The 12,983-nt window shown below is 42.4% G+C and overlaps 1 protein-coding gene across 1 annotated transcript; it reads right to left on the reverse strand.

Annotated features, from left to right (window-relative positions):
- Positions 1 to 3,633: 3,633 nt before the first annotated feature.
- Positions 3,634 to 5,190, reverse strand: slc18a3b (solute carrier family 18 member 3b). The gene has a single exon (XM_033984355.2). The coding sequence runs from the start codon at positions 5,188 to 5,190 to the stop codon at positions 3,634 to 3,636; it is 1,557 nt and encodes a 518-aa protein (XP_033840246.1).
- Between the last annotated feature and the right edge of the window lie 7,793 nt (positions 5,191 to 12,983).

Genomic DNA, 12,983 nt, shown 5'->3' on the forward strand with positions numbered 1-12,983 from the left:
ACTGGAGACACAGGAGCTGAAAGAACAACATGTGTAAACACTGACGATTCTGACAGAACGAGCCACATTTTACATCTGAGTGAGACACAGGACAGAGTTTCACTAAACCATATTTTATTTAATTTAATTTTATTTTATTTTACCTGATCAATTCAATTCATATTTAATTGTCTCATAATCTTTGCATTTTATAGTTGTATTTTTAGTCCAATTACTACAACTTCTCATATATTACAATTTGTATAAGCTACTACTACTACTACTACTACTACTACTACTACTACTATTACTACTGCTACTACATTTGAATGAGACACAGGCCAGGTTTTTCATTAAACTTTATTAATTTAATTTAATTTAATTTAATTTAATTTAATTTAATTTAATTTAATTTTATTTTATTTTATTTTATTTTATTTTATTTTATTTTATTTTATTTTATTTTATTAAATTTAATTTAATTTAATTTAATTTTATTTTATTTTAGCGCAAAACTATTTCAAATCTTTACCTGATCTGTTGTTCAATTCATATTTAATTGTCTGATAATCTTTGCATTTTATAGTTGTATTTTTAGTCCAATTACTACAACTTCTCATATATTACAACTTGTATAAGCTACTACTACTACTACTACTACTGCTACTGCTACTACTGCTACTGCTACTACTACTACTACTAGACAAGACAAGACAAGTTTATTATAACACAATTCATACACAAAGTCATTCAAAAAGCTTTACAGAACAAGAAAGACAATAAAATTAAAAATACTACTACTACTACTCCTACCACTATTACTACTAGTACTATTACTGCTGCTACTATTACTACTACTACTAGTCAAAAAGTGAAAATACAGATGAGGTGAACATGTGTGCTCCACATATGTTGTAAATGCCCAGCGTGACAGTGGCTCAGTTGGTAGAGCGCTCGCCCTCTGACCTGAAGGTTGGTGGTTTGACTCCCTCTGTCACATCCACTGACCCACAGGCTGTTGGTGCGATTGCAGTAAAGTGTAAAATGCTTTGAGTGACTTAAAGGTGGAAAAGTGCTGTATAAAAATGTGACTGTTTACTTCAAAATATAGTTACAAATATATGAAGTAAAATATATGAAGTAAATGATGTGCTGTCTATTAAAAAGTAAACTTCATACATTTGAGTCATTTGTTTATTTTGCTTTATGGACATTTTTATTGTATTGAAATAAAGTCGACTCCACTTGGACAGATCTAACCTCGTCTTTATTAAAACATGAATCGTTACATGGACAGAACATTCACACGACATTTATGTCACATATGTACAAACCCCACACTTTAGTGTTTCTAATCAACACGAGTCAGAGCCAAACAGGAGTAAAAAACCTCTGTCACTAAAAATAGATTTGTTTCTTTTGTAGCTGAAGCATAAAGCCGAGTGCCACGGCACAGGGCCGAAGTGTAGGGCCCAGTGCTGTGTCATAGGGCCCAGTGCTGTGTCATAGGGCCCAGTGCTGTGTCATAGGGCCCAGTGCTGTGTCATAGGGCCCAGTGCTGTGTCATAGGGCCCAGTGCTGTGTCATAGGGCCCAGTGCCAGAGCGTAGGGCCCAGTGCCAGAGTGTAGGGCCCAGTGCTGTGTCATAGGGCCCAGTGCTGTGTCATAGGGCCCAGTGCCAGAGCGTAGGGCCCAGTGCTGTGTCATAGGGCCCAGTGCTGTGTCATAGGGCCCAGTGCCAGAGCATAGGGCCCAGTGCCAGAGCGTAGGGCCCAGTACCAGAGCGTAGGGCCCAGTGCTGTGTCATAGGGCCCAGTGCCAGAGCGTAGGGCCCAGTACCAGAGCGTAGGGCCCAATGCTGTGTCATAGGGCCCAGTGCTGTGTCATAGGGCCCAGTGCCAGAGCGTAGGGCCCAGTGCTGTGGCAAAGGGCTGAGTGCCGAGTGCCGTGGCATGGGGCCCAGTGTCAAGACATAGGGTCCAGCGCCGTGACAAAGGGTCGAATACCATGACATAGGGCTCAGAGTCGCACCATAGGGCCAAGTGCTATGACATAGGGTTCAGCGCCAAGACATAGGGCCCAGTGCCGTGACATAGAGCCGAGGACTGTGGCGTAGGGCCCAGTGTCGTGGCGTAGGGCCCAGCGTCGTGGCGTAGGGCTCAGCGCCGTGGCGTAGGGCTGAGTGCTCTGTTAAACTTGGTCCCACATTGAGTTTTAGTTACATTTTGTACATTAAGAGGAAACAGACAATTCTCCCACGAAATTCAACACAGGCAACACATTGAAAATAAAATATAAATCTGAAATATTCTCACTATATGGAGCGTTTGTGCAGGTCACTCGTCTGAACGGGCTTCTGTGAGGCTCAAACCAGCAACTCTGCAGGTTTAGAAAAGCAAACGAGCCACATGAGCTGAAATTAAATAAACATAATTAACTCAAAGTAATAAATCAAATATTGTCATTTTTGTCACGTTTTATTATTTTATGCACTGAGTTCAAGATGGTGAAAATGGTAAATGTTTGTAAATGTGCTTTTAAAATTTGTGCAGTTTTGGAAATAAACAGTTTTATTCATCCAAACATGCAAGAAATTAGATTATTTAAAAATATCTGATTTAAATAAATGCTATATGAAAATTTTGTGCAATTTTGGCAATATTTTTTTTTTATAAATTCATGCATTTAAAAATATTACAAAACACTAGATGTACAGAAATGTGCTTTTAAATGTTGTGAATTTTAATTTTAATTTAATTTGTGCCAATATTTATGCTTACGTTCTAGCAGCGAGAACATTCTGGATTCGTTTGTTCGTTTCAAAACTTGAGATTTGTGCTTTAACGTGTGAACATATTTTTGTGCTTGTCCTTGGTTTGATTCCTGCTCTTTTATTCATCGTGAAAAATAAACGCAGTGTTTTATGTTTGTTTGGACACTAAGGCCAGAGAAATTTATAACACGAAACACAAAAAAACAAGACAAAACGCTCATTTTGTTTGTTGACGAATGTATTTTTCATGACCAACCTGCCGCACAGACCTGTTTTTACCTTGTCCCCTCTAGATACGAGGGGTTGTATGGGCGGAGGGAGGGCATCTGGCTTAAAAGTGACATATTAAGGGAGGAACTGACCAGCTACGTTCACGAGCCACAGCTGCCCTGGAACCGACTCACGCAGATTTGGCTGACAATTCAGTTTTTCACTTATTTAGACACCGCAGTCAAAATCAGACATGTTGAAGTGTCTTGCTCAAGGACACTGACAAGGCCAAACACACAAAACGGGATATTTCGGTGCGTTCTGTTTGAAAACGCTGAAAACGCGATGAGCTCTTGACTCCATCTAGTGGTGGGAGCTGGTCAGGCAAAAAGTACATAGTTAAAATCTGAATTCTTGATGTTTATTTGTGAAACTCTTTGCGATAATGAGTCTAAAAGTTAATCAGCTTCGCAAAAGACTTAAAAAGAGGCTCATCTATAAATGTTTAGTTGATATTATGATAAAAAAGTTAAATATTTTGTGCTATTTTGTGTTTTGTAAAACTTTACCGGCTCATGTTTGCTTTTCCAAACTTAAGACAACTTCACGCTGCGATCTTACCTCTGCGTAAATCCCTCACAGAAGCCCATTTTAACCACCGCGCCGTCCCTTTAAGTGAAGTCATTCCCGAACGACTCCTCCGACATCGACCTCTGAACTCCGCTCCACGCGTCCACTCCGTTTCCGTCGACGTTCACGCAGTTTTTCTTCTTCCCTCGTCTCTCCTCCATCCGGATCGTATCGTACAGACCCTGGGGACCGTCTTCCAGCAAAGTGTCTCTTTCTGAGTACGATGGTTTCATTTGGCAAACGTTTCTTAGCATTAGCAAAGCCGGCGCGTACAAGACGTTAATCAAACCCATGCCTAAATTCAACTGGACGAAACCCAAGTTATGCACAATCTGCCCCGCTACGATCGGACCCATGGCGTACGCGACCGAGTACGAGATATCGGCGATGGCGTAGACGCTACCGTAAACCGAAACGTGACGGACGTCGACCAAAAACGCCAAAGTTGGAAGCAGGGCGGTGTCTACGAGCGCTATCCCGAAACATATGCCGCACAACGGGGCGATTAGCTGACCGAAAGTCTTACACGCCGGGACCGTACACGAGCTAGCGCCGATTATGACCATACCGAGCGCGCCGTAGAACCACTGCAAATTTGGGTTTTTCGCAGCCAATCGGACGGTAATGTAAACGCCAAAAACGTGAGGGAAGAACGCCGGGAGCCACGTTAGACCCATCTCCCATTGCGACGAGTGCATCGTCGTCTCCATCCAGCTAGCGATCGTGGGTTCGAGGAACGCTAGCGGGATGTTGCATACGGTTAGCGCGCCAGCGACTACGGCGATATAAGGATCCATCATTAGCTTGTAGATCGGCGGGCCAACCGGCATGTTTTCGCGAGTCCGATTCGTCAAAGGTCTAATGACGGTAAGAAGCAAAAAACCGTCCGCTAAACATATACAAGCTAGCACGATGAACGGCACTCTCTTTCCTGCGAACTCATACAAGATTCCGCCGAAAGGGGGCGCCACCAGACTTCCGAACGATATGAAAGCGAGCGCGATTCCCAACGCTCGGCTTCGTTCCGCCTCTTCCGTGTACTTATCGGCGATCATGGCTAAACCGGAAGTGTCCGCGAACGCCGATCCCAAACCTTGCAAGCTCCTAGCGATGAACAGCGTGGCGTAGTTTTCCGCGAACGCGAAAATACAAGTCGAAACGAACATCACCATCAAACCGATGAGCAAAGGAATATCGTAACCGACTCTATCGATGAACGTTCCGCTAATGGGGTTCACGATGAGCTGCACGATCGCCTTAGAAGCGAACAAAACGCCAATCTGAATGTCCAAGTTGTTGTTTTTCGCGGCCGACTTGGGAGTGGGGTTCTGCGTGTTGTTGGGATGCAAAACGATATGAACGTGCTCGCTTTGTTCGCTCTCCAGGTCGGCGAGATAATCCGGGATAATTGGCACGATGACCATGTAGAGCATATTGTCCAGGAGGAGAGCGACGCAAACTATGACGAGGATGATGCGTCGTTGCTGATGAGGGTCCTTCATGGCGGTTCCGAGCTGTTTGGTCTTGGCGCTCATCTCCGAGAGCTTGACCGCGGCGGATTTGGCCAAACCGCACGGCGCGCTGCTCTCCGGATCCATGTTTTGTGCTTCTATCTCGTGATTTTACCCTCCCCAAAAAAAAAAAATCTAATTTCTTCAACTGAGCTTTGTAAAAAAGTGTGTCATCTTTTACATTTTGTCAGTCCATTGTACGTGTTTAGATTCAATATATTTAGTGCGTGAATATATTTTTTGTATATTTTTTATATTTTTTTGTGACTGTCAGGGTCAAAATTTTGAAAAACAAAAAAATTAAAAAAAAGATTTGCTTTTTTCTCAGCAGAATTGAAAACAAGTGTCGTCTTGAAACGGCGTACCTATTTTCAGGATGTGTTTTATATTGTGCTTTCTTTGTCCAGATGACGAGCTCGTTATGTAACCGACCAAGAACTTGACAATTTTATCTTGGATTTCTGTGCGGGGCCGTCTCTTCTTGGCTCTTTTATTCGTTCATATTTTCCAGCAGTTTTAATGATAATTCGTGTTGAAAATATCGACCCTGGAGGAAACTTGGCTCACTGCAGTAAAGACTATCACGCACCGTCCTGTCCTGTGCGTAAAAAGATAATTGTCCGACACGTTTCTTGCACTTTTTTTTAACTCTCTTTAATCATCAATCAGACATTATCCTTTTGACTTTTGTGTCGCTGTGCTCAGTTTGGTCTGTGCGCGTGACGCCTTTGTGCTTCTGTGTCTTGGATTAGACCAAAATAGAGACAGTGGATCATCTGCGGATCATCTCTGCGCCTCACGGGGAATCTCACATTTTAAAGGGGCGTTTGGTGAGTCCCGGACGGTTTAGATTCTTTGTGCGTAAAATGGCTTAAAAGTGTCAGACCGGTGGAGGCGCAGCTGTCAGTTCACTTCAGTCATGATCTCTCTTTAAAAGCATCACAATCATCTTCACATCTGGGGTTGAACGTTACCAGTTTATGAAAGATTAATGTCCCTCGTGACGCGCTGCTTCTCGTTTGGTTTTGGATTAAACTGCGCTCCGTGCGCCGCGTCCGGCTCCTCTGTGCGTAATGGAGACTCCAGCTGCGCTTTTCCTTTTGGTAAAAATCAATTCCGTTCAGACTGTTTGAGTTGAAGTTGCGTGGATCATTTCAGATTCTCGTGAGGTGACAGGACTCGGTCAGAAAATCCGTCAAACCGGAGCGTTTTTTGTCCGTTCTCATGGTTTCTCGTGACGTCAGTTCGGGTTAACGGAGCCAAAAATCCAAAGCAGAGTTGATAAAAACAGAAGCGCAGTAAAAGTCACAGTATAATGCTGTTTAAGGGCGTCCCGCGGAGCAGCGTCTCACCCTCCACAAACTTTCCTCGTGTCCCTTCGCTCCGTGACTCATCTCCGACTGTGTCCGCGCGGCCGTGCCTCGCGTGACCCTGTGGCACGTCGCGCTCCGAGCCCACGCGAGGCGCCGTGGCCGTAGTGCACGCGCGTCTCTTCTGTGAGGCGCGCGCGTGGCCCCGAGGGGCACCTTTATGTGCGCGTGCACCAGCAGCCACCAGGCCCCTGCGCGCGCACGAGAGAAGAGACAGAAACAGAGAAGATTTAAATTCTGCAAATACTCCAGACATTTAGCCCAAACTGTGTTTTACTCAAACAACGACACAAACTTCATTAAACTCTTCTGTTTTTGAAGCTGTTTGTGAAAAGTAAAGGCTGAATCTGGACTTTAACACCAGAAGAATAAACTGCAGCTCTGACCACAGTCACGTGCTGCTTCAGAGACAGAGAAACAGTTTGTACAAAGCTCGGGTCGATCAGAGTTACACTGATACACTGGCGCCACCTCGTGGTTTAACTCCGCTGTTACATCACATCTTAAACGTACTGTACTGTCTGTAGTGAATTATTAGTGAATTATTATTATTACACACTATTCTACACTGCTCTTTAAGGTAAAACAATGGCATTAGTCTGTTTGTCCAATAGAACAAACAAAGCAACTCAGAAAGATCGAGTTCCTCTGAGATCGTTTCCTGTTTTAGGTCAGTTAGGATTAAATACCAGGATAATGAGAAAAGGACTTTTCAAGACAATTTTTCATAACTCTTTTCAAAGTCAGAAGTTACACACATTTCATTAGTATTTGGTCCATTGCCTTTAAACTGTGTGACGTGGGTCAAATGTTTTAGATTTCCTTCTAGAAGCTTCTCACAATAGTTGGCAAGAATTGTGGCTCAATTCTCCACATTTTCAGAAGGTTTGAGACCAGGGCCACTCCAAAATATCGACTTTGTTATCGTTAAACCTCTTTGTCACCAGTTTGGCCGTTTACTTCAGGTCATTGTCCATTTGAAAGACCCATTTGTTCTGAGCTTTAACGTCCTGCTGATGTGTTGAGATGTTGCTTCAGTTTTTCCACATAATGTTCTTTCCTGATGATGCATCTGTTTTGTGAAGTGCACCAGTCCCTCCTGCAGCGAAACATCCCCACGACACGATGCAGCCACCCCCGTGTTTTAAAGATGGGATGGTGTTTCTCAGGCCTTTTTCCTCCAAACATAACGAGGCTCATTTTGGTCAAACAGTTCAGTTTTAGTTTGTTCAGACACAGGACACGTCTCCAAACATGAAGCTCTTTGTCCCTGTGCATTTACAAACTGTTCTCTGTGTTTTTTCTGTTTCTTTTGGAGTCATGTCTTCTTCCTGCAGAGTTTCCTTTCAGTCCATGTCCTCAGTCCTCGTTTCACTGTGGATAATGACACACTCTTACAGCTTCAGCAGCTTCTTCACAAAGTCTTTTTTTTTTGTTTGTTCTGGACAGTCCCATGGTCTTTATACTTATGTTTAATTGTTTGAACAGATGAACGTTTCTCCTTCAGGCGTCGGGAAACTGCACCAAGGATGAACCAGTCCTGTGCAAGTCCACGATTCTCTTTATATATTTTATTTATCTTTATATATTTTGGCTGATTTCATTTGACTTTTCCATGATGAGAAAAGCTGAAGTTACATCTGTGAACTGGAGAAAATGTTGTGAAGAGTGAAGACGTTTCGCTGCTTCTTCAGGTCAGAACTGAATCTTATCTTATCTATATATCATACTTCATATATTTAGTGTCTTCTGTGTGTATATAAAATGTAGAATATAGTATAAATAAAGAAAAAAAACAAAATTGAATGAGAGGGTGAGTCCAAACCTTTGTCTGCTGATCATTTACTTTCATTCCTCTCTCTTAGTGACGCAACTAACGATTATTATAGTCGTCAGCTCGTCACGGATTGTGTTTTTTTTGTTATTTCTCTCATTAAAAAAAAACAACAACAACATATTTCAATAATAATGTCCTGCTCATAAACTCTATATAAATGGATCTGTTCAAAGTCTGACCTCTCTGCTACAAACCTCATGTTTTTAGTGACACTTTCAACAATATGTCAACATGCAAATACAAATACGTAAAACTTCCTTGTTTTAGTGACACGTTTTATATGAGAACTGAATTCAAGATTAACTTTAATAATGTGTGAAATGTCCCGGGGTCTTGTGTCTGATCTGTGCTTCCTCTTATTCCACAAAGTCCGGCCCCGTTCAACCTGCAGGAAGAATCTGACTCTTTGGGACTTTATGGATATTTGGACCTGGAGTCGAGTTGTTTCCATGTTGGATATTTTAAAACCGTCATCGGAAACTAACAGGTCAAAAGTCCAGAGTGTCCCTTTATGTGCAGAATGCTCAGTGGCCTATAGGTGGCAGCATTGTGTGGCTTTTTTTTGCTGTTCTGATGTGATGAATGTAATCTAATGTTCTTTTAGTTCAGTTTATATCTCACCTAAAGGTACAGTTTGTAGCTTTTCTTATGGAGAATCTGCCAGCTGTTTGTGGTATTATAGTTCTGCCCTAGAATCTATCCACAAGACAAGCAGGGCAAGTGACAAGTCAGATCTATGGAGAAACACATGCATGCTTTTCAAGGTATTTATTAACCCCTTACAAGTCTGGGTCATTTTGGTGAAATTGTCTTTGTTCTGACGTCTCCAAATTAAAATGATCATATTATTGATCCCTCAGTAGTAAAATACACTCGTTTGGGTCTTTGTAAAAGTAACACTCTATAGTTTTACCCACAGGCGTCAGGATCACTGTGAGCATTTATACACTTTGGAACACACATTAAAAAGATTTTTCTGATCCTTGTCTAAATTGTTTTGTTAAAATGAAGGTGAAAAGCTGCAGTAGGAGCTGGGGACAAAAATACACTATATCTCAACTGAAAACCTTGTTGACCACTTACATTTCAAATTTGAGGTCAATGCCTCATCAGTAAGTCATTTATTTGTAGGGAAGCATTTTATGTAGGGAATTTTCATCCAAATTTTGATCCAAATTTATCCAAACCTATTCAAATGGAGATGTTTGGAGAACGTACATTTTTTTTGTAGTAATATCTAAGTTCCCTTTGATAATACTAATAATGAACGAGAGGAAACACCATTTTCATGAGTTTAATATTTATTACCACAAAAATTTTGACAATAACAACGATAGCCCCTAATAACAAAAATTGACAATGTCAGTCGCGGGTGTTTCCACAATTTGCCGCAATAACAGCTTGACAGCGACGTCTCATGCTCCTCACTAGCCCCATGATGTTGTTCTGAGGCAATGCGTTCCACTCTTCCATAAGTGCCACACGCAGTACTGCCAGGTCACGTGGGGGTGGGGCACGACCATCCAGTCTCTGCTTCAGCTGGTCCCAGCTCTATGGGGTTCAGGTCAGGGGACATTGCTGGCCGTACCATATGAGGCACTGTGACTTCCTGAAGTCGAGCTGTGACAATTCTGGCACGATGTGGTGGAGCATTATCATCCATGAACAGAAAGTTGGGGGTGTGCTGGCAGATTTGGGGGATGATGATGGGTTCTATGACGTCTCTGAGGTAAAAACGTTCAGTGACTGAGCCATCTACAACAACCAAATCTGTTTTGCTCTGACTGGTGATGCCTGTTGCACCTCCTCCACCAAAGTGAACCCTGAGGACCGTGTTAACCTCGGCGTATCGCTCACCTCGCCTTCTCCAACAACGCTGACAACCATCATTTCTGTGCAAGGTGACCCGACACTGATCAGTGAACAGGACGGTAGACCACTGCTGCATTGTCCAGGTCACATGGTCTTGTGCCCACTGCAATCGTTCACGCCGGTGTCTTGGTGTCAGTGGAGTCACCTGCAACGGCCGTCTGGCATTCCAGCCAAAGCAGTAGAGTTGGTTGTGAATGGTTTGTCTGGAAACCCTAGTACCCCTCACATCTCATAAACGGGCCTGCAGCTGTGTGGCAGTTGCATAACGATGTCTGAGTGCATAGGTCCATAGGTACTGGTCATCGTTGCGGTCCGTCACTCGTGGGGCTCCACTCCCGGGTCTTTCACAAACTCTGCCAGTAGTTCTGTGTCTTGATGCAAGTCTGCTGATGAAACTTTGAGACACACCAAATCACGAGCAACATCTGACTGCCTGCTACCAACCCGAAGGCACGCTATGGCCAGGTGGCGCTGCTCGTCCATTAAGTGACGTCGTGTGTTCATGGCTGTTGGAATGATGAACTTGGAATGACTGACAATACCAGCTTTTTATGCCCACAGAATGTTGAAATTGATGCCACAATGAAAAGGCTGGTCTTTTTTTTTTTTTGGCCCCAATATGTAAGGCACATTGTACACAGTGAGACCCACCTATCTCAGAAATCTCTGAAACAAACACCGTATGTATGACAAGGACTAAGCCTCTCATCATATCCCTAACCTTTTGTGAGTAGTGTATTTCATAGAATCAAAATCTGACCTACATATTGGGGCAAAAATATCAGCCGAGCTTACCTACCATCAGCTCTGGATTCTAAACAATCGGTACCAGCATCACCCATAAAAACATTTGTCTACGTTAAAAGTAGAACTATGTACAGTGAGGCAAATAAGTATTTGAACACCCTGTGATTTTGCACGTTACTGCTGCAAATAAGTATTTGAACACCTGTCTATCAGCTTGAATTCTGACCCTCAAAGACCTGTTAGTCCACCTCCACTCCACTTATTATCCTAAATTAGAAGCACCTGTTTGAGGTCGTTGGCTACATAAAAACACCTATCCACCCCAGACAATCAGTAAGACTCCAACTACTGACATGGCCAAGACCAAAGAACTGTTAAAATGCACAAGAGACAAAACTGTAGACCTCCACAAGGAAAGGGCAAAGGGGCAACTGCCAAGCAGCTTGGTGAAAAAAGATCCACTGTTGGAGCAATTATTAGAAAATGGAAGAAGCTAAACATGACGGTCACTCTCCCTCAGACTGGAGCTCCATGTGAGATCTCACCTCGTGGAATCTCAATTATCCTAAGAAAGGTGAGGAATCAACCCAGAACTACATGGGAGGAGCTGGTCAATGACCTGAAACGAGCTGGGACCACCGTTTCCAAGGTTACTATTAGTAATACACTAAGACGTCATGGTTTAAAATCATGGCACAGAAGGTTCCCCTGATTAAACCAGATGTCCAGGCCCATCTTAAGTTTGACAATGACCATTTGGATGATCCAGAGGATCATGGGAGAAAGTCATGTGGTCAGATGAGACCAAAATAGAACTTTATGGTCTTAATTCCACTCACCGTGTTTGGAGGAAGAAGAATGATGAGTCCCATCCAAAGAACACCATCCCTACTGTGTAGCATGGGGGTGGAAACATCATGCTTTGGGGGTGTTTTTCTGCACATGGGACAGGACGACTGCACCTTGTTAAGGAGAGGATGACCGGGCCATGTATTGCCAGATTTTGGGGAACAACCTCCTTCCCTCAGAGCATTGAAGATGGGGCGTGGCTGGGTCTTCTAACATGACAATGAGGAGGGAGGAGTGGGCCAAAATCCCTCCTGCAGTGTGTGCAAACCTGGAGAAAAACTACAGGAAACGTTTGACCTCTGTAATTGCAAACAAAGACCACTGTACCAAATATTAACATTGATTTTCTCAAGTGTTCAAATACTTATTTGCAGCAGTAACATACAAATAAATATTTTTAAAAATCACACAGTGTGATTTCCAGATTGTTTTTTTTTAGATATTGTCTCTCACAGTGGACATGGACCTAAGATGAACATTTCAGACTCCTCCATGATTTCTAAGTGGGAGAACTTACACAATCACAGGGTGTTCAAATACGTATTTGCCTCACTGTATGTACTTTTAGTTTTACTTCACTACATTTGAGAGCAGTATCTGTACTTTCTACTCCATTACATTTTTGAACTAGACTGAAGTATTTTTCATGATTGTGTGAGACCTGCTGAAAAGGCTGAGGGTTTATTTTTAATACGTTGAGAATTTGAACAAACAAAAATATACAAATAAAAACAACACAAATCTCCATCAAAATCACAACATTTGAAGCTTTATTAGCTCTGAAAATCTGCATGAAATACTTTTACTTTTTCACCACATTTGGGAACAAGTACTTTGATGTAAGTAGATTTATTCATGTGATACTACTACTACTACTCCTTCTAGTAATATATGACTTGTCTGTGTGTTTGTCTTTGAAAAGAAATAAAACAATATAAAATAAATCTCTTGTAAAATGAAGTAAAAAATAAATCAACATTTACAAAGTGATTTTTCTGCAGTTTTGACTGTTCTACACTGCCTGGCCAAAAAAAAAAAAGTCACCAAAAAAGGTCTGGCTCCCTGAAACACTCTCACAATTTGAGCCCAATGAATCCTGGCATTGTCAATTTGGAATATGCCCGTGTCATCAGGGAAGAACAAATCCATTGATGGAATAACCTGGTCATTCAGTATATTCAGGTGTCAGCTGACCTCATTCTTTG

Source organism: Periophthalmus magnuspinnatus, chromosome 19 (genome assembly GCF_009829125.3).
Source record: "Periophthalmus magnuspinnatus isolate fPerMag1 chromosome 19, fPerMag1.2.pri, whole genome shotgun sequence".
NCBI lineage: Eukaryota > Metazoa > Chordata > Actinopteri > Gobiiformes > Gobiidae > Periophthalmus > Periophthalmus magnuspinnatus.